Consider the following 20,549-nt stretch of genomic DNA (forward strand, 5'->3'; position numbering starts at 1 on the left):
GGGTAAATGACCTCTAGTTTGCTTACCATATACCAAGTGATGTTTGGTTTGATATTAGAAGGAAAAAATCCATCTATGTTTGGACAAGAGATCTTCTGAACACCATATTCTAAATACAGTTTATGCACTGGAAGTTTCATGGGAGAATTGAAGCAGTTATCTTTTTGAACCACTTCCAGAGGAAATGCAACTTTGCTGCAATAGGTGGTATTCCTGAAAAGAAAAATGTTCAGTGAATGGGCAGTTTCATTTGTTTTCATGCTGCAAACACATTGAAATGAGCGAAGTGAAGTACTCCTATGTACTGAGACTTTATATATTAAGCTCATGTAACAATTAAATGTGTTATGGAGGTATTTCCTAGAACAATAGACATAACAAAATAAAGACAGACACAATTAACTACTATTGATAAACTACTTACATTTTTAGATATACTCCTAAATACACATATGCGTGTGTGTGTATGTATTTATGGGCTTCCCTTGTGGCTCAGCTGGGAAGGAATCCACCTGCAATGCTGGAGACCTGAGTTCCATCCCTGGATTGGGAAGATCCCCTGGAGAAGGGAACGGCTACCCACTCTGGTATTCTAGGCCAGAGAATTCCATAAACTGTGTAATCCAAGGGGTCACAAAGAGTTGGACACGCCTGAGCGCCTTTCACTTTCATATGTGTTTATATATACACACACATATATATATATATATATATATATACACACACATATATACACCTATATATCTGTTGTTCAGTTGCTCAGTCGTGTCCGACTTTTTGTGACCCCCATGGACTGGAGTGTTCCGGGTTTGCCTGTCTTTCACCATCTCCCAGAGTTTGTTCAAACTCATGTCCATTGAGTTGGTGATGCCATCAAACCATCTTGTCCTCTGTTGTCCCCTTCTTCTCCTGCCTCCTGCCTTCAGTATTTCATGCTCATTTGTGTCCAACTCTTTGTGGCCCCATGGATCACAGCTCACCAGGCTTCTTGGTCCACAGGATTTTTCTAGGCAAGAATATAGGAGTGGGTTGCTCCCCCTCCTCCAGGGGATTTTTCCCAACCCAAGGATCAAACGTGCATCTCCTGCGTTTCCTGCACTGGCAGTTGGATTCTTTACCACCGAGTCACCTGGGATATAAAATGTTTAATACCCTTAAAACACTCTTAATAACACTAGTACTGGAAAGGCAAAGGTAAGAACAGCATATTAACTCATGGTTGATAATGGTATAAACAAGGTTTGGAAAAGAAATGTTTCCAAAAGTATTTTTAAAAGCCTAACCTTTGCCCTAGTCACCCTGTTTCTGGAGATGTTTTCACATGACAGAAGTAGGAAAAGTGAGAATAGAGGGAGCACCTGATCAAAAAAGTCCATCCTTTGCTGTATCAGCAAGGAAGATATTGGAATCATTAGAAACACATATGAAAAGGAAGCCTGTAAAAATAACATGGTACAACCATCCAGAGTTGTTGTACACACACACACACACATAAATCAAGCACGAAGGGAAAAATTAACAAATGCATAGAATGTGTTAAGATGGCTGGGAACTGTATTTATGTCTTTAATGTTTATATAAGTCATTTCATCTGCCTGGAGGGTTCTTCTTCTCCCATCATCCTACTTTTCACTTGGAGGTTTATGTCATCCTATATTTAAATTAAGACTTTCATCCTCTCAGCATGTCAGACAATTCCTTGGTTGAATTTATCACATGGCATAGCCATATGTGTTTTCTTTTATTTCTTGCATCTAGCACAATACCTAAATTTCCAGTTGGCACTGAATAAATATTTGTTAGCGACATGGGATAGATGTAAAATTGTGTTACATATAGAAAAACAATGAAAAGAACATAGATAATAACAATAAGTGATTTTTAGGGTGATATGTAAATGGGTCATTAATTGTTCACCCTCTTTTGTGATTTCTCTCAATATTTAAAACATCTTATATACTCAGTAACTCATGAACTAAGACTAAATCCAAAGGAAGATGTGGGAGAATATATCACCCTTCCCAAGATGAGAGGAAAGCACATTTAAAGATGACTTATGACAATGGTAATAAGGTGGAAAGGGTGAGTGGCAAGCATGATCTTTGCCTATAAATAACAAAAGGTCTTCCAAGAAGAAAAAATGTTCCATAGGTGGACATTACAGAAGGTAAACTTCAGCTTAATAAGATACATTTTCTGACTATAAAAATAAAGTGATGAACAATAGTTAGAATAACTTTTCCAGCTTCATAGGTCAAATATGAATGTTATCTTAACAGAGATATTGAAGCAAGAATACAAGCAGTAAAATCCTAGAGGATGAACCTGAGCTTTATGGTGTTAATGACATCAAGCCGATGATTTCACATGGTTCAGCTTAAGGTCATTCTCAGTTTAAGAATCACCACATGATTACAGGAGGCTTCTGATGCCCCCACCAGATAAGTTTAATTCAAATTTTCTTTAGAGATGTAGAAGACAGGCAGAAGGTGAATTGAAGAGATGGCAATCTGGAAACCGATAAATAACAGTAAAGATATACTCAGACCTTGAAGATCATGAGCCCTGCTTCTATAATGAAAAGAAGGCTGAAATTGTTTGAGAGAGAGCTCTAGAGAAGTATTATATTGGTGAGGAAAAAGAAATAGAGGTACTGAAACACTAGAATGCATAGCAGACAAAAGTCAACCAGAAAGCTACTGACAACCTGTTCCCAGGTATTTGCTGAGGTCCATGTATGGAATGTTACTAGATTATTAATTGTCAAAGATAATAAGGGGCTCAAAGAACATTTAGGCCAACTTTTTCATTTTGTAGGTTTAGATACCAAAGCTGTGTTAGACATAAACAATGGACACATGAGCTCCTTGGAAGTCTAAACCCCAGTCTACAGTTCAATCCAATAAAATGAAATAGAAGGGGTGAAAGCCTCAGTGGATTTAAGAGGTAACAGGAGACTTTCAAGGTCACGTTGATTAATATGTGGGCTTTTTTTGTGATAAAGAAGTGCTTTTTCATGAAATCACAACATTGGCTAAACTTATCAAAATATAGTTATGGTTCTCCATCAGAGAACAGTTAACATCCATTAGAGACAAAGAACATTCAAAAGCTGTGGAATTACCTATTCTCCTGTTATTCTTATGTCATCTAGCTCCACTATTACGGGCTAGGTTGTGTCCTCCACCCCAAATTCATACGTTGAAGTTGAATACTTCAGAATGAGACTGTATTTGGAGATGGGTCTTGAAATTAAGTCAAAGCAAGTTGATATGGGTGGACCCTAATCCAATAAAACTGATGCTCTTAAAAGAAGAGCAGACTGGGACACAGAAGACATGGGGGGAAAAGATGCTAAGACCTGAAGAGATGTCCCTCTACAAGCCCAGCAGAGATGAATGAAACAACCATGCTGGCACCTTGATCTGGGAATTCCAGCCTCTAGAACAATAAGAAATCATATTTCCATTGTTTAAGCCACAAATCTGCAGTATTTTGTAATGGAAGCCTAGAAAAACCAATGTACTTATTAAAAGGTAGGAAACAATGTTTTAAAATATCCATAACCTAGATGGGAGTTTAAAAAACAAAGTAAAGCCTGAAAGCTGAAAGGGGACCTCAGGGAGTCAAAGAACTAAGCCTTAAAATGGTAAATTGTTAGAGGAACCTCAGTTTTTTCAAGATTTTTCTTCAGAGCAAAAACAATATTAATCTGTTGTAAAAGAAAAATTCATATACTATGAAGTAAAACGCAGAATCTACATGAAACTTCACAAGAAAAAAAAGTGGGTTTGTAATAAATTTTGTAGTAATGGTAGAATGCTTTGGATTATATTCTTAGATTCCCAGAGATCTGGTGTTCATTTGCTTTACATGGAAATTTTGATGAAAAGTTTGAAAAGCATTGTTTTAAGTGCATTTGATGCTTCTCAAATATTCTTTCATCTATATGGCATGCTGAGGCTTTTGCTCAGTTGTGTCTGATTCATTGTGACCCCATGGACTATATAGTCCATGGAATTCTCAAGGCCAGAATACTAGAGTGGGTAGCTGTTCCCTTCTCTAGGGGATCTTCCCAACCCAGAGATTGAACCCAGGTCTCCTGCATTGCAGGCAGATTCTTTACCGCTGAGTCACCAAAGAAGCCCTCATTTTGTGCTAGGCACTTAAAAAACTGCCAAGAATAACAGACATGAACGGGTTCTACTGCCAGCCCTGTTCACTGTCTAAGGAAACACATACATCTCCAAGTGACTCAAAAGTGGAGGTAGATTCCAGTGTCAAGGAAAAGGAACATACGAATAAACCTCCATCTCTAGACAACTCTGATGTATGTCTGTTTTGAAAAGGAGCCACCAATGGAGAATGTTCTCAGAAGCTCAACCTTTCTCTCTGCACATCTCTTTCAGCTAATCTCAGCTAAGCCAATGAGGTGAAGAGTAACTCTTTCTGGATAAATGCTTCCTTCTTCCCCTCCCCGGGAGTTTCTTCTACACCCATCATTTAGATAAGGGTTCAAGAACAGAAGCAAAAAGGGAAAGACACCACAAGGGTCAGCCTACCTTAGCATGCAGGTATAGTTTCCCGTGTCATTGAGAAGCGTGGGCCGGAACCAGAGCACGTCTTTCTCCTTACTAATGCGGTTCTCAGGGAGGCGGAAGTTAATTGGCTCCTCCAGGTCCCGGTCCTGCCTTGTCCAATACCAGATGAGAGTAAGGCCTGCTGAATGGGCTGTGCTGTAGTTATATTTCAAGAAGTGTTCAAAGAGTGGGCACTTGATACGAGCTGGTTCATCTTCATACACTTGGATCTGCCTCATAGTATCTAGTCCCCAGTCATCACAGCGTTCTGGAATAATCAAAAAGAAAGAAATGGCAGCTGAATTGTCTCACCTCCAAAGAACATACCTTCTCCTTAGGATACCCCCAACCTTTTTCGGGACCCTCTTCTCTGGCCATATTAATTAGCCTCTTTCTAATAAAAGCTTATAATAGCTGTGTTGTGAAGAGATGACTTCCTCTCAATCCTTCATCATCTTTTGACTATCTCTTGGATAACAATGTGATCTGATAGTTTGATCCTGTTGAACCCAACAAGGTATGAGGGAGAATCTCACCTGGACAAGAAATCATGTGCTTTTTCACTCTTCTGGGGACAAAGGCAATTCTAAGGATAAGATCATAACTGAAAAGAGAAGACTCCTAGTTCTCCCCTGGTCTCCAAATTTGGGGGCTAGATCTTCACTGTCCAATAGCATTAAAATGCCTGCCAGATATTTAAGTAAAATGCCTGCCATGTTATTTTAGATGTCTTGATTGCCACATTAAAGAAATAAAAAGAAGCAGGTAAAATTAATTTTTATATTTTATTAAACTTGATACATCTAAAACATTGCAAATTAATATTTTATACTGACATTCTTTTTTATAATAAATCTTCAAAGTTCAATATACTTTACACTTGTTGCACATATCAGACCGACTACAATACACAGAAATGCTTTCTAGTAAAAAGGAGATACATAGGGTAGAGCTTAGGCACCCTGCTGGTAGCTACACCCTACAGAAGCAGAACTGTCAGACCTTTTCACAGCTGATCAAAGATGCAAGAGCAGGGCCAGCTTGCATCAGTAATAAATTAAAAGAGGTTTGTGATCATTTGTTAGGCAACATCTTGGGGGTAACAGATAGCTAATAAAACAACTAACAATGACTAATGTTGATAAAGGCAAAGAATTTGAAGATTTATGACTTGCAAAATGTTTCGTAAGTAAGTAATAAATCTCTAAATAAATAATAGATCTTCAGGAAATTTAACAAACTGACTTTTCTAAGACTCAACAAATTAGTACTGTTTACAACTGTAATGCTTCATTTAGAAACACCTTTTAAAATCTAATATACAAAAAAAAAAACCGGAAAGACCAACATTTTGTTCACATTAAGACAAATTGATATTAAAATATTTTAATTAAACATATCATAACGTTCTTTAAATATATTTTCACCCACACTGAAAAGTTGTAGAATTAGGTCATTTAGTTTATAGGAAATTTTAACCACAGTTTTTTTTTCTTTTTTTTTTTTTTTCAGATAAATAAGTCAGATTGAATACATGCATCTAATTTTATCCATTAATGAAACTTCACTAAAACTAATTTTTCAAGACATTATCCCAAGTAATAGCAATAATAAGAGAAAAGACAATAGCAATACCATAATGGACAAAATGGTGACCAGTTTGGCCCATTTAAATGAAAAGTCCTAAATGAGGAGAGGAAAGCTGGAGAACAAACCAATCTGCAAAGTAGACTGCAAAAAACATCAGGAGGAGAAACTGTCAGTATCAAGATAAGTAATCACTACTACCTTAACACCCAATATTTCAGGGCCCTCTTCCTAGGCATATTGTAAGATTGTACTTTTATGTCCTTCTGAAATAAGAGGAGGCCATGTGACTCACTTTGGCCAAAATGATGTACCAAGTGTCACCTGTGCTGAGTGTTTGAAGAGCCAGAGTATGCTTCACTATGCTTCCTTTTTTTCTGCCTTAGCAAATAGGAAAACATAGACATTGAGACTCCTTTAGCTTATTTCCCTTGATATAGACGGCATATGGCAAAGCTTTACTATTTTAAGTCATAGAGAATTAGGATTGCTTATCACCAATATGAATCATCTATATTATCCTGGCAAATGCAACCACATACCTTAAAAATAAGTACATATATATAATAGTAAAATAAGGAGAAGTGGATGAAGCCTACATCAAAAAGTGCCATTTTTTGTTCCAAGCCCACCCTCCTAGCACTCAGTAACCTTTCTCACTGAGCTTCAAGGATTGGAACAGCCAGGAGAGTGTAAACAGACTTTACACTCCAGGGGGAGAATGAATGAATCTTCTCTAGGAACCCTGACTACTTTCAGAGGAAAGATCTAACAATCTTACCAAGAGAGAATTTTTTAAGCAACTTGTACAGCCATATCATTTAACATTAGAAGCTCAAGATTAACAAACCCCACACACACACTTAGAATTTCTAATCATCTGCCTAATTACTACTTTTTAAATACGAACAGCCCTAGGAGACATCTGAAAAAAATCTCAACTATTAACAGCAACACCCAAAGAAACATTGTAAAAAATATGTAATATAACCAAAATTATTCAAGTGAAATCTTTGAAAACAAAACTATCATTAACATCCTCAGAGAGATAAGGAAACTTCTACATTCATCAAGCGAGAATAGGATGATACAACAGAGGAATATTCAGAGAAAAACAAAAAGCTCATTAAAATTAAAAACACGATTGAAGAGAGGTAAATTTTAATAAATGGTTTATTTGGAAGTTGAAATTGAGAATTTTCTAAAGACTAGAATACAAAGAAAAATAAATTAAAAATAGACAAGAAAGTTAGAAATTAGTCCAGGAGTCTTAAGATCTCCTTAATAGAATCCCCAAAAGAAAAAAGAAAAAGAGAGAGAGAGAAAACTCTCAATTAAATAATTCAAAGCAAAAACAAATCTCAGAACTAAAGTACATAACCTTCTAAATTAAAAAGAGCTGTCAATTGCTCCCTCACTGTGGCTGAAAACAGACTTGCACCAAAAAATATTTTTTTTTAAACTGAGAATAGAAAAGATTATATAAACTACTGGCAAGTAAGAAAGAGAAAAAAAAAAAAAAAAACGGTCACATACTAGGAAGACTAGGAATCAGAATGGCTTTGCCACTCTCAAAAACAAGACAAGAAACTAGAAGATAATGACTCAGTGCATCTTACAGAAATGTTTTATCAAGGAGCTTATGTACACCCGTGGCGGATTCATGTTGATGTATGACAAAACCAATACAGTATTGTAAAGTAAAAATAAATAAATAAAAATAAATATGATTGCACAGGTGTAAAAAAAAAATCTTGAACCTTAAACCCAACTAAAAAATTACATGTGAAAGTGACATTTTCAGACACATAAAGACTCAGTAATTTTTATTCCTATACTATTTTTCAAGAAGCTTCTGGGGAATGTGTGTCCAAAAAAAAAGAGAGAAAAAACAACAGAGGAAAAAATGAGAGCAAGGAGCAGGGGGATCCAACTAAAGGGAGAGGGGAAGGGATTCCCAGGATAACAATGCAGAACATCCTAGGAAAGCAGCTATACATTAGGGTTTGGTGGTAAATCAGTATAGACAGAAGAAAAATGGAGATCCCCAATAAAGGAAAAAAACTGTAACTGATGGACCATCTGAGTAGATTATCATAGTGAACAATTATGCTGAAGGGCAATTGAAAAGTATAAAAATAGTTACCAAAAGATACTAATTAGGGATTTCTCTGGTGGTCCAATGGTTAAGACTCCCTATTTCCATTGCAGGGGTTGCAGGTTCAATCCCTGGTCAGAGAACTAAGATCCCACACAATGAACTAAGATCCCACATAATTTAAACTGATCCCACATCCTTTTTTAAATTGTTATTTTGGCTAGGGACTTTTGCTTTGTTTTGTTTTAATGTGGACCATTTTAAAGCCTTTATTGAATTTGTTACAATACTGCTTCTGTTTTATGTTTTGGATTTTTTGGCTGTGAGGCATGTGGGATCTTAGCTCCCACACCAGGGACCCAACCCACACCCAGTGCATTGGAAGGCGAAGTCTTAACCACTGACTGCCGCAGAAGTCCCAGCCCTAAGAAGTCTTTATGACCCTGAACAATAATTAACAGTAGGACAGATAAGTGACAGGTGGATTTTTTTTTTTAAACAAGAGAATGCTAATTGTGAAAGGGAAATGGAAAAGGAGACATCAAAACCAGAAGGATGTACTCAGGCAGACAAATAGAGAACAAAGTTTGAAATGGAATTTTGGTGTTCACTGGGGCACACTGTGGCAGAGACTGGGTAAATCTTCATTAGCTCTGTTTCTCTCCTTGGTCCGTATGAAACCTGCACATCCGTGGCAATTGGGTTGGGACCATGTGACTTGGTTCTGGCCAGTGAGGGACCAGAAATACTGTACAGCTTGAAACTCCCAGCATCATCTTTGATGCTTTCTCTTTCCCTTCCATGGAGTCCTTGAATTTGTGAAAAGTGCAGCATGAAGCATGGAAGGAGCCTGGATTCCTGCCATCAGTCAAAGCAGAGCTTCTCAGGAAAGCTTGGAAAGCTTCTCACTTTCAAAGAGTTAAACCAAATCTCTATCAATTAAGCCACTGAGATGTAAGACATTAATTTGTTATAGCAAATTGACTAATAAAGGAAGCCAGAATTTTTCTTTCATAATATAATAATAAATCAAGAGCAAACAGACTTATTTTTAAAACAACATGTTGAAGGCCCTTACATACTAAACTTTAAACACAGGTTAACAAGAATTTCTGTTTTATTTACTGAATATCTTTTCAACCAAATTAAATGCAATACAGTGGCAAGGGGAAAAGACATCTTATATCTGCAATGTATCTCCCTTACAGAATATTTCATGGATCAAATGAGTATATCTATAGAGTGAATCAGACTCCTTTACAGTAGGGACCAAAAACACACATATTAGTATCTGTAAGCATTAGTAAAAATGATATTAGTATTGAGTTTTTTCTTTGGGGCATTTACCCATTTGAAATTAGTTCTGTGAGTTCTTTAACTTTCCCTAGCCAGCTACCTGAGGGAACTTTGTCAGAGATTTTTAAATTATTCAATGAACAAATAAAAATAAAATCTATGACAACCGGCTGGAGTGTCATGCAATACCAAATTAATTATATGATTCACTGCAGGCACCAGGCAAAGAAGATACTGGGGAAATGTCTGTTATGCAAATAGATGTACCTCTAATAACAGCAAAGGGAATTTAACGAATTACTGGCACAGAGAATTACTTTTTTGTTTAAAATGTCCCTTCTCATCCAGTGTACTCCATAGTGGAAGTCCTCTTTAAGTTGGCCCCTTAACATGGGAGGACTATAAAGTCATCATTTCCCTCAGTCAAAGGATTTCTTAAAGCTGGGGCTTGGTGGCACAGAGGACTAATGGGAATGTGCAAAGCCAAGTCACTGGAAAATCAACCCACGCTCCTGACAGCAATTAGCATTTATATAGCAGGGTATACATTTTAACTAATTAATCTCACAACACCCTCTTGGGCTTTCATGCCCATTCCCACATTACATGCCAGGAAACGAAAGAAAGATTAATTGACTTACTTTTGCCTGAGTGGTAGCACAAATAAAAGCTGCCTGAACATAGCTCTGGGAGGCTTGTTCCAAAGCTATGTTCACACATACAAAGCAAGATATTTCCCACAGGAAAGCTACTCATATATTTGTATTTATTAAATATTTACTGGAAGCCTGCTGTGTTGGGTGCTACAGTAAAGAGAATGTAAATTTAAGGAATCAAGAAGCTCAAGCACAGGAGGAAAAAAAAAAGGTGAGGGGAGTTTTAAATATTGGAAGAACTAAAGTGGAATTAATGTCTATATGCAATTATTTGCCCTGTGCCACTTACTTACAACCTTGGACAAAATGCTTCCCCCTCAGATCCATGTGTCATATGCCTATTGTATAGTGCTGTATGGAATGCTGAGGTCTAGAGATATGTAAAGAGCTCAGTACATATTAGCTGGATCTGCATGATAAATCTGAGTGGGTCTTTGTCCAGCAAGAGGTTAATAATCTTGGAAAGAGAAAGACATAGACACAAAATTAATTAAAAGAAAATACTTGGTAGAATAAATGAACCAACTGTTAAAACAGGCTTCTAAGCAGAACTCTTGAGAGTCCCTTGGACTGCAAGGAGATCCAACCAGTCCATTCTGAAGGAGATCAACCCTGGGATTTCTTTGGAAGGAATGATGCTAAAGCTGAAACTCCAGTACTTTGGCCACATCATGAGAAGAGTTGACTCATTGGAAAAGACTCTGATGCTGGGAGGGATTGGGGGCAGGAGGAGAAGGGGACGACAGAGGATGAGATGGCTGGATGGCATCACCGACTCGATGGATGTGAGTCTGAGTGAACTCTGGGAGTTGGTGATGGACAGGGAGGCCTGGCGTGCTGCGATTCATGGGGACGCAAAGAGTCGGACACGACTGAGCAACTGAACTGAACTGAACTGAACTGAAGCAGGACAGTAGTCATTATATTAGTATAGTATGGTAGTGTAGTGAAGTATAGTATCATTTAGTGTAGTGTAGTATAGTATGGTATAGTGTAGTATTGTAGAGTATAGTATAGTGTAGTATCGTATATACGTGGTGCAGGTAGAAACAACAATCCTGAGATTGAGTTTAGATGAGAACCAGGCCCTTTTAACATCCCATCTTGGAATGCGACATAGATGAAGTCACCTCAAAAACTCCGATAGGAGTTTTAGTAGCCCGTTCTAGTAGTCCTATGTCTGAGGGCAGAGACAGTCTAATGGAAGGCTGGTTTTACCACCATCTTGGTAATTTTGAATAGTTTTGTTTTTCTAGTAGTATGCTTGTCTCCTCATGAAATATTACCCTGGTACTGTGATCCAGAGAGAATCTAAAGGGTGAGCAAGCTGGTTAGGCTGGGAAGCGACGCTGAATGAGTGGCATGAAGACAAGAAGTAATCAACAAATTAAGCGTGGGCAAGTCTCTAGGTAAGATAGAGAAGTGTCAGACACAAAACCCTTGCAGGAGCCCTGAGAGAGAAGCCCAGGATGTCCCCTGGGCTTTGCTACCGTCCTACTTCTTCCCTCTTGCTGCTGGAAACATCAAAGTGACAGCTGACGCTGCCTTATTGACCCTAAGAATAAAGGCCACGCCCTGAAGATGGAGGAAGAAGATAAAAGTGGGAGGAGATTGGGGCCTTGAATGAAGTATGGAACTGCTTTATCAAACCTGAATATTCTATCTCTAAATTTTACATAAGAAATATGTATCTTTTAATATTCTTGCTACTAGAAGTGTGGTCCATGACCACTATCTCATTAGCACCCCTTGGGAATTTGTCAGAATTACAGACTTCCAGGCCCCACTTACACTCACTATATCAGAATCTACAGTTTAGCAAGATCCCTAGGTGATTTCTATGGAACTACTAATTTATTTTGAATCTTCTTATTCACAGCTAATCATTATCCTAATTGATACCAATGTCCTATTTCATCTCTTATAATAAGTAGGTTGTTGAACTATTTCTGAGGCTGTATCCACCCTGTGAGTCTATGACTCTGATTAACATTTACATTTAAAAATATATTCTCTTTTGTTCCTCAGTGGGGGGAAAAAATATTTAAACCATCTAGATATTTTTTTTAGCAGTGTCTTATTATAAACCACCAGTTTTCAAAAAGTAAAATCTATAAACTACATTTCCTAGAGCATGAGTTCAGTGAAAAAAAAAGATGATTAAAACTTAGATAATTTTTATTCAGAGCAGAGCTACTCAAAGGTCTAGAAAATGTTGCTGAAATTTAATAGTTGTCAACTAAGCCATCACAAGGAGAGAGACAAGTTCCTGATGGGGGAGGAAAGCTGGAGAGGCTGTGAACACCCATCAGACATCTCAGGATGCTTGTACTGTTCAATAATATTCAGCTAATAACTGGCAGATGGCTTTCCTGGACCAGATAATTAGACATACCTTACTCCCACCAAAGAAGGGAGTTTTCTTGATTGAGTAATTTGGGAAAAAAAAGAACTAGCTCCAAGAGGATAAAATTTGCCAGATAAGAAAAGAATGCCAAATTCAGAAAGTGGGTTGGGGGAGGGTAAGGATCCACAAGTTATAGCTTCAGTTTTGCAGTTTAGAGTTTGCTGCTAGAAAAAGTATTATTCCAGATAGTATATAAGTCTTCCTTGACACACTGAGCACTTATCTTTACACTGACCTAAAGGCTGCTATTTTATATCAATTAGAAGTGGTGGTCCTTACAATTAAAACAACAGCAAAAAAGTAGGGAAAGTCATTACCAGGCAAACATGAAAATTAAAATAAGAAGTGAAAAAGGACAGTGAAATCTCACAATTGGTTGAAAACAACCAAACCAGAGATGTTTAGATCTAAAACATACACCAAAATAGGTGATACTTACAGTCACAAAATCAAACCATCTGAACGATCACAGAGTTACGATCTTTCTAAGTCTAATGATTGTTGCAGCACCAGCACTTAGGTCTCTGAACAGTTTGGTTTTTATTCAATACCTGCCATGTGGCTGTTTCTCTCCCAGTCTGTGAACATGAGTGTCACTTTCTACAGAGCTTTCCTTGTGACAGAGGACTTGAGAAAAAACCCTGGTGCTCTAGAAATGTTTACAGTTCTCAGGTTTAGAGGACCTATCTGCTGAAGGTCTCCAGGCTCACTCTTGGTCTCCATCAAGTCATCCCCCAACTGGTGTTTGGAGCATCAACAAAGAGACCCTTCATCATCATGAGTTAATGTCCAAGAAAGGCCCATGGCTGCCCTTCCTGCTGCTGTGTATAATAAGGAGGAGTATGGAATAGCATTATCTAACAGCCGCCTAGAAAAGGCTCTGCTTCTCTCATCAAAGTGGCAGCAGGGGTGAGCAGGCTAAAAAATGGATTGTGGGTGTGCTGCCTCTTTACCATGGTTCCATTATTTTCTTTAAAAAAAAAAATCGCTGTAATGAGCATCCTCATGCGGCTGAAGGGAGTGATTTTCTTTGCAGGGCTGTTGTGACAATAAATAAACTGGCTTATGTCAAGTGTGACACAGAGCACTAGGGAAACTCTAAGCAGTCATTAGCTGGTTTTTATGTTTTTTCCCCAAGCAATTTTTTCTAATCCATGATTAAGATGTAAATATCCAATTACTATTCACATAAAATAAGCAGCCTTCGCTCTCTTTATTTTCATTATTACTCAATATTTGCTTGGATCCTATGAGTTCTAGGGGATATAAACAAATGTAGCAAAAAGCAAGGTCTTTGCTTTTAAATTTCCATTCAAGAAGTAGGCCCTCAGTATTGGAAGTAAAGGCATTTTGGACATCATCATAGAATCCCAACACACATGGGTCTTAGATTTGGTTGTAGCCTTCTATTCCAGCAGAATATCTGGTAATATCCTCATTTCACAGATGAGGTGAATGAAGTTAAGAGAAGATAAAAGACATACCTGAGAGATGGGCTAATTCTATATGATAGAGGTGGGGAAGGAACAAACAGATCTCATATCCTGACATGGCTTTCCCTGTAGAGCCTCTGCATGTGCTTTCTCAGTCATTTCTGACTCTGCAACACCATGGACTGTAGCCTGCCAGATTCCTCCATCCATGGCATTCTTCAGGCAACAATACTGGAGTGGGTTGCCATTTCCTTCTCCTGGGGATCTTTCTTACCCAGGGATCGAACTCAGTCTCCTGAATCTCCTGCATTGGTAGGTGGATTCTTCACCGCTGAGCCACCTGTGGAGTCTCTGGAGCCTGTCAATTCCAGTTTGAATCCTTATTTTGCTACATGCTAGCCACGGGGGGCATGTGCAAGTAAAGTAAATATTCTTATGTGCCAAAGAAGGCTGGTTTTAAGACTAAACAGACAATCCTTTTTAATGTGTTCAACAGAGAGCTCTTCAGTAGTCCTCACTGTTCTTAATATTATATTCTTCTCTTTCTTGATTCCAAACAGAGTATGGATAATTTCAAACTAAATATAGCCCGACAAATATTGTTAACATTTAACCTATGGGGACTTCCCTCTAACATGGTGTTTGAGAGTGTTAGACTACAAGGGAGTTTTTGAAACATCTAAAACAACCCTCCCATTTTACATATGAAGCAGCTAAGCCCAGAGAGCTAACTTGATGAATGACTCAGAGCTCACGGGCAAGCACAGAAACTTGTTTTCAAGGCAAGTGTCATGTTCTTTCTACTCCATCATTTTGGTGAAATACAGATCTGTGCAAACATTCCCAGTTGGTATTAGCGATGTAAATAGTACAATAACATATTCTCCTAGAAAACAGGTTGAAATGGGTAAGAAAGCCAATCCAGGAAGACTGAAACAGAAAAGAGTAATAGTGAAGCGTAGGAGGGAACTCTACATGTGTCCTGAATAATAAAGCCACCCAATTCCCCTCTCATTTTACAGATGACATATGGGTCTTATCGCTGGGGCTGATATTAAAACAAGTGACAGCCCTGCCCATAGCTGTGGCACCTGGAAAGAAAGATTTCGTACCACAGCTTCCTCATATGTAATAACACATGAAGCAAAATATGACGCTAACGAAAGTTCCTACCTCGTGGACCAAATAAAAGTTCCTACCTCACGGAACTACTGACAGGGGTAAGAAAAGATCACATATGAAAATACCACATGCTTGGATGCCTGGTAACTCAACAAATTTTAGCTAAAATTATTTCACAGATGAGGGAAATAAAAACTGGAAAGATAGCAGGGAAAAATAATATGCATTTGTTTTCAAGCTTTTATTGCATTTTACCAGAGTCAGGAAAGAAAATTCAAAATTAAGAGTTGAGTCTAAAAATGTAGAAAACAGGCTAAGCATAAACCCTAATTAACAATGATAGCCAAGCGATCAATTTTCCCTGTGATGGAAATGCAAAGCCCTCCTTATACTCAACTGGTCTCTATAGCCTCCCTCCTCATGTCTTATATCCCATTTGGAGGTTCAGGGAGGCGTGCTCAGTGCAAAGTACATCAGAGGCCTTCAATTTTTAATTAAAAGCTATATGATTCCCATGCCTCAAGATGGGCAATCATATTTTATAAACAACTAAAAAGCTGAAGGAAAAAAAAAAAGAGAGAGAGAGCATCTTGTGAGCTTTGCCAGCGATCTCCCCATAAATTCTCAGGAAATTGCCTGAAGTAAAAGGGTGTTTGAGATCTTCATCACCTGCCAGAGGAAGAGACATGGGTTACAATCCTCCCAGTTTATTTAAAAGAGGTATCACCTATAAAATGCAAGTGCAGTCTCATTCAATTTTAATAATGTGTCAAGCATGTAGATTTTTCTTGAAAGCTGGTAGGGACAGGCAGAAAAAAGATTTTCAGAGAAAATCAGGTGAAGCAAGCAACAAAGTCGAGCATTAAGGGTCCGGGAAATGTCTAGGTGTGAATGATGACGGAGGGTACAGGAAGAATTCATAAGGTACAGGTTTCCAAGTGACTGGGCTTCCAGTGGTTCCTCATCTAGAGAACAGTGTCAGCTTCCAAAGGGAGGAGCAGGGTCTTGGAAAGATAAATGCCAAGACTAAATCACGGTCCAAGTTTCTGAATGTTTAAGACACTTCTAACTCACTGTGCTTTGAAGATCACAAATCATTCTGTTACAGGACATGTCATACTGACTAGACTCTGGGACCAGAGGGGTGAAGGAATGCCTGAAAAAAAGACTGAGTTAGGAGCAGAGGCTGGATGGAATCTTCCAGATTCCTAGTTATCTGCCCCATGTCATGCATGACTTCTGCCTATAAAATCAATTACAAAAGATAATTTATACCACACTTCCATCAACTTTTGTGTTTCTTTACTCCTGGTATATCAAAGTTTGAACTTTTATGCTTATATTTATGCTCAGCTTCTTGACTCACTGAAGGGTTTCAAACATTTCTCTCATATATTCATTGCCAAAGAGAAAGCAGAAAACACAAACCAACTTTTCTAAACTCCAGAGCTCTTGAAACATAGGAAGCAAAACAGAAGAATAAACTTTTAATATAGGAAGCAAAAGCAAACACTCCAAAGAAACCAAATGCAGAACTTTTTAGCTAATAACCCTACTGTCAGCCCTCTTTCACACAGTACACACATTTTCCATTGACACTCATGAAGGGCTGTATGCCAATGTTCTGCCACTGAAAAAAAAAGCAAATAATTATGATAAAGAAGAAAAATGAAAACAAGAGAAATAGGTGCAAGATCAAGAAAAGGGTCTGCAGTCATACCAAGAAGGCTTTCGAGAGCACGCAACTTTGACTGCCATTGTATATATCTCTGTTTTGTGTTTCTGTGTGTCCACTCAAGGTATATATCCCAAGGCAAAATTATTAAGACCAGGACACTCTTTGGGTGATTTCCATCTCTCAATGCTGTGGCTCCCGGCCTTGTGGAGAAAGTGACAACAGAGGTGGTGGCTTAGAAACTCTGTAATGACCTATATGGGAAAAGAATTTTAAAAAGAGTTCAGTTCAGTTCAGTTGCTCAGTCGTGTCTGACTCTGCAATCCCATGGACTGCAGCACACCAGGCTTCCCTGTCCAGCACCAACTCTTGGAGCTTGCTCAGACTCATGTCCATCGAGACAGTGATGCCATCCAACCATCTCATCCTATGTCTTCCCCTTCTCCCCCACCTTCAATTTTTCCCAGCATCAGGGTCTTTTCAAATGAGTCAGTTCTTTGAATCAGGTGGCCAAAGTACTGGAGTTGTGGCTTCACCATCAGTCCTTCCAATGAATAATCAGGGATGATTTCCTTTAGAATTGACTGGTTTGATCTCGTTGCAGTCCAAGGGACTCTCAAGAGTCTTCTCCAACACCACAGCTCAAATGCATCAATTCTTTGGTGCTCAGCTTTCTTTAATAGTCCAACTCTCACATCCATATATGACCACTGGAAAAACCATATCTTTGACTAGATGGACCTTTGCTGGCAAAGTAATGTCTGTGCTTTTCAATATGGTGTCTAGGTTTGTCATAGCTTTTCTTTCAAGGAGTAAGTGTCTCTTAATTTCATGGCTGCAGTCACCATATACAGTGATTTTGGAGCCCCCCAAAATAAAGTCTCTCACTGTTTCCATTGTATCCCCATCTATTTGTCATGAAGTGATGGGACCAGATGCCATGATCTTTATTTTCTGAATGTTGAGTTTTAAGCCAACTTTTCACTCTCCTCTTTCACTTTAACCAAGAGGCTCTTTAGTTCTTCTTCACTTTCTGCCATAAGGGTGATGTCATCTGCGTTTCTGAGGTTATTGATAATTCTCCCGGCAATCTTGATTCCAGCTTATGCTTCATCCAGCCCACCATTTTGCATGATGTACTCTGAATATAAGTTAAATAAGCAGGGTGACAATATACAGCCTTGACATACTCCTTTCCTGATTTGGAACCAGTCTGTTGTTCTATATCCAGTTCTAACTGTTGCTTCTTAACCTGCATACAGATTTCTCAGGAGGTATTCCCATCTCTTTCAGAATTTTCCACAGTTTGTTGAGCTCCACACAGTCAAAGGCTTTGGCATAGTCAATAAAGCAGCAGCAGATGTTTTTTATTTTCTGCAACTCTCTTGCTTTTTTGATGACCCAATGGATGTTGGCAGTTTGTTCTCTGGTTCCTCTGCCTTTTCTAACACCAGCTTGAACATCTGGAAGTTCACGGTCCATGTATTGTTGAACCCTGGCTTGGAGGATTTTGAGCATTATTTTGATAGCGTCTGAGATGAGTGCAATTGTGTGGTAGTTTGAACATTCTTTGGCATTGCCTTTCTTTGGGATCTCCTGACTCAGGGATCGAACCCATGTCTCCCGTGTCTCCTGCATTATAGGCAGATTTTTTTTACCACTGAGCCACCAGGGAAGTCTTATAATAAACTGCTGAGCCTTTTCTTTGAATATACAAATTCATTTTCAGACATATCTTTAAACTTCCTTGCCATTAAATATAGTTCCTGAGGTACATCTAATAGTATTCTTTATAGGGAATAACAATATGGGGTCAGCAGACCTGATTTCTTGCACTAACTCTGCCAGTGACAACACCATTGCTATAATAATTACCACTATGGCCGCCTAGTATTGAATATTTTCTATATGCCAAGTATTAAGTGCTTTGCATTTATTATCTCTTTTAATTCTCATAACAACTCTTTCAGATGATTTTATTATTGTCCCTATTTTAACAAGTGAGGAATGAGAGCCTTAGTAAATAAAAGAGTACTTGCAGGATTACATGGCGTGAAATTAATTAAAAAAGGAGGCCATCAGACTGAGGTGGTTGTAATGTCTTGGAAGCCTACCTAAGCAATACAAAACCTAAGCTTGGGATACTTCAAGGTAAAGAAAGTCAAAATCTGAGGACAATCAGCCACAAAGAGCCAACTGATCTTTTTCAACTAATGCAACCACTTAAGTTATGGCCAAGCAAATAAATTCCTTGTCTTGCTGCCACCTCTTCTCTATAGAAGTCTTGCCCCAGTTGCCCTATGTGAAGTGTTCCTAACCACATCCAGTTTGGCACTGCCCAATTTGAACTGATTTTTGTTCAAATAAACTCTTAAAATTTTTAATATGCCTGAATTTATCTTTTAACAATAGCAGGTAAGTGAGAGAAGAATTCTACCTCAGATCTGCCTTATTCCAGAGTCTAAAATTTAATCATGACTGTGGCCAAATAGCTTCTCTTCTCTTGAATTTTGTTTTCTCATGGATACTACAAAGATGTAAAACCAGATGGTCTCTAACCCTTTCCATCTCTGTAACGTGATGGGTTTATCGAGTGTTTTCTAGCTTTAATCTTAAAAATGTAAAATCAAGCCTGTTTTTCAGGGATATGGGCAGGAGTGGGTGGACACTTGTTAATAGAGAGCTGACCAAACTGAGTGAGTCTCTTTACTGAGGAGAATAAAATCAGTGATTAGCAGTTTCCAGTGTCAGCAGGCACATGTCATAGCCCAGAGCAGTGGGGAGATCACACCTGTCTGAATTAGAGTGCCATCATGCAGTCTTGTTTCCAGTGAACACTTCGAAGCTATCTTCATGCTCAACTTTCTCTCAAACACCCACTTTTAAAAAGCAGAGGAATCAGAAAAGTCAGCTCGTCCTCGAAGGCAGCTCCCTCGGGCATTGACTGCCTCTGTCTTATTAAGTATAGTCAGGCATGACTCAGCTCCTCTGTCAACTGTCTGGGAAGGAGAACATTTCATGCTGGTAGAAAATCACCTTAAGCAGAACAATGAAAGGCATTTAAGGTACACAGTTAAAACTGGGTTGCTTATTACTCAAAATCAAATCATCCTTTTCTTATTCTAGACAGTAAAACATAATCACAGCCAGTAGAGATACAGACTGCATTTGCTTAGAACACATTGGATCATGTTGTCACCTCCAGTTACAACTACCAGCCACTCAAACACCTCTTCTGTCTGGGTCACAAAGCAAAGGGAACTGAGGGTTATGCCATGTCTTTCAATCAATAAACCCTCAGTGAGAACCTACTACATACAACAGTTTCTAATCGGCTCTGATGGAGGGATAAAGACAAAGGGAAGATACAGTTTCTGCCCTCAAAGGTCTCACTGTCTCAAGAAGGTAGACAGGCAAATAATTAATTTCAATGCGAAGCAAAATAAAGTAAATGCTAAAAAGAAAAAAGATGCACCACGTCATTAGAGGGCAGAAGGAGCTCTTAATTCCGACTGTAGGGGAGGATGGAGACTTCAATGACGCCTTCACAAAAGAGACAGCATCTGATTTAAGCCTGAAAAATGAATAAAACGTGCACTGACAGAAACAAAGGGAGGAGTCCAGGCTGGTGGAACATTGCAAGTAAAGGCAGAGAAGGCAAGGGAGACATGACTAGTCTATAAATCAGCTAGGAC

General features: G+C 38.5%; 1 protein-coding gene across 2 annotated transcripts in view; it reads right to left on the reverse strand.

The window, feature by feature from the left end:
* IL1RAP (interleukin 1 receptor accessory protein) overlaps window positions 1–20,549 on the reverse strand; it is a 154,007-nt gene that overhangs the window by 48,335 nt on the left and 85,123 nt on the right. For both annotated transcript variants that reach the window (XM_005675119.3, XM_005675120.3), the window contains exons 3-4: window positions 4,563–4,848; window positions 27–213 (exon numbers count right to left, since the gene is read on the reverse strand). In XM_005675119.3, coding sequence (XP_005675176.1) covers window positions 27–213; window positions 4,563–4,848 — 473 coding nt within the window. The remainder of the gene's footprint in view (window positions 1–26; window positions 214–4,562; window positions 4,849–20,549) is intronic.

The sequence above is a fragment of the Capra hircus genome, chromosome 1 (assembly GCF_001704415.2).
Source record: "Capra hircus breed San Clemente chromosome 1, ASM170441v1, whole genome shotgun sequence".
Lineage (NCBI taxonomy): Eukaryota > Metazoa > Chordata > Mammalia > Artiodactyla > Bovidae > Capra > Capra hircus.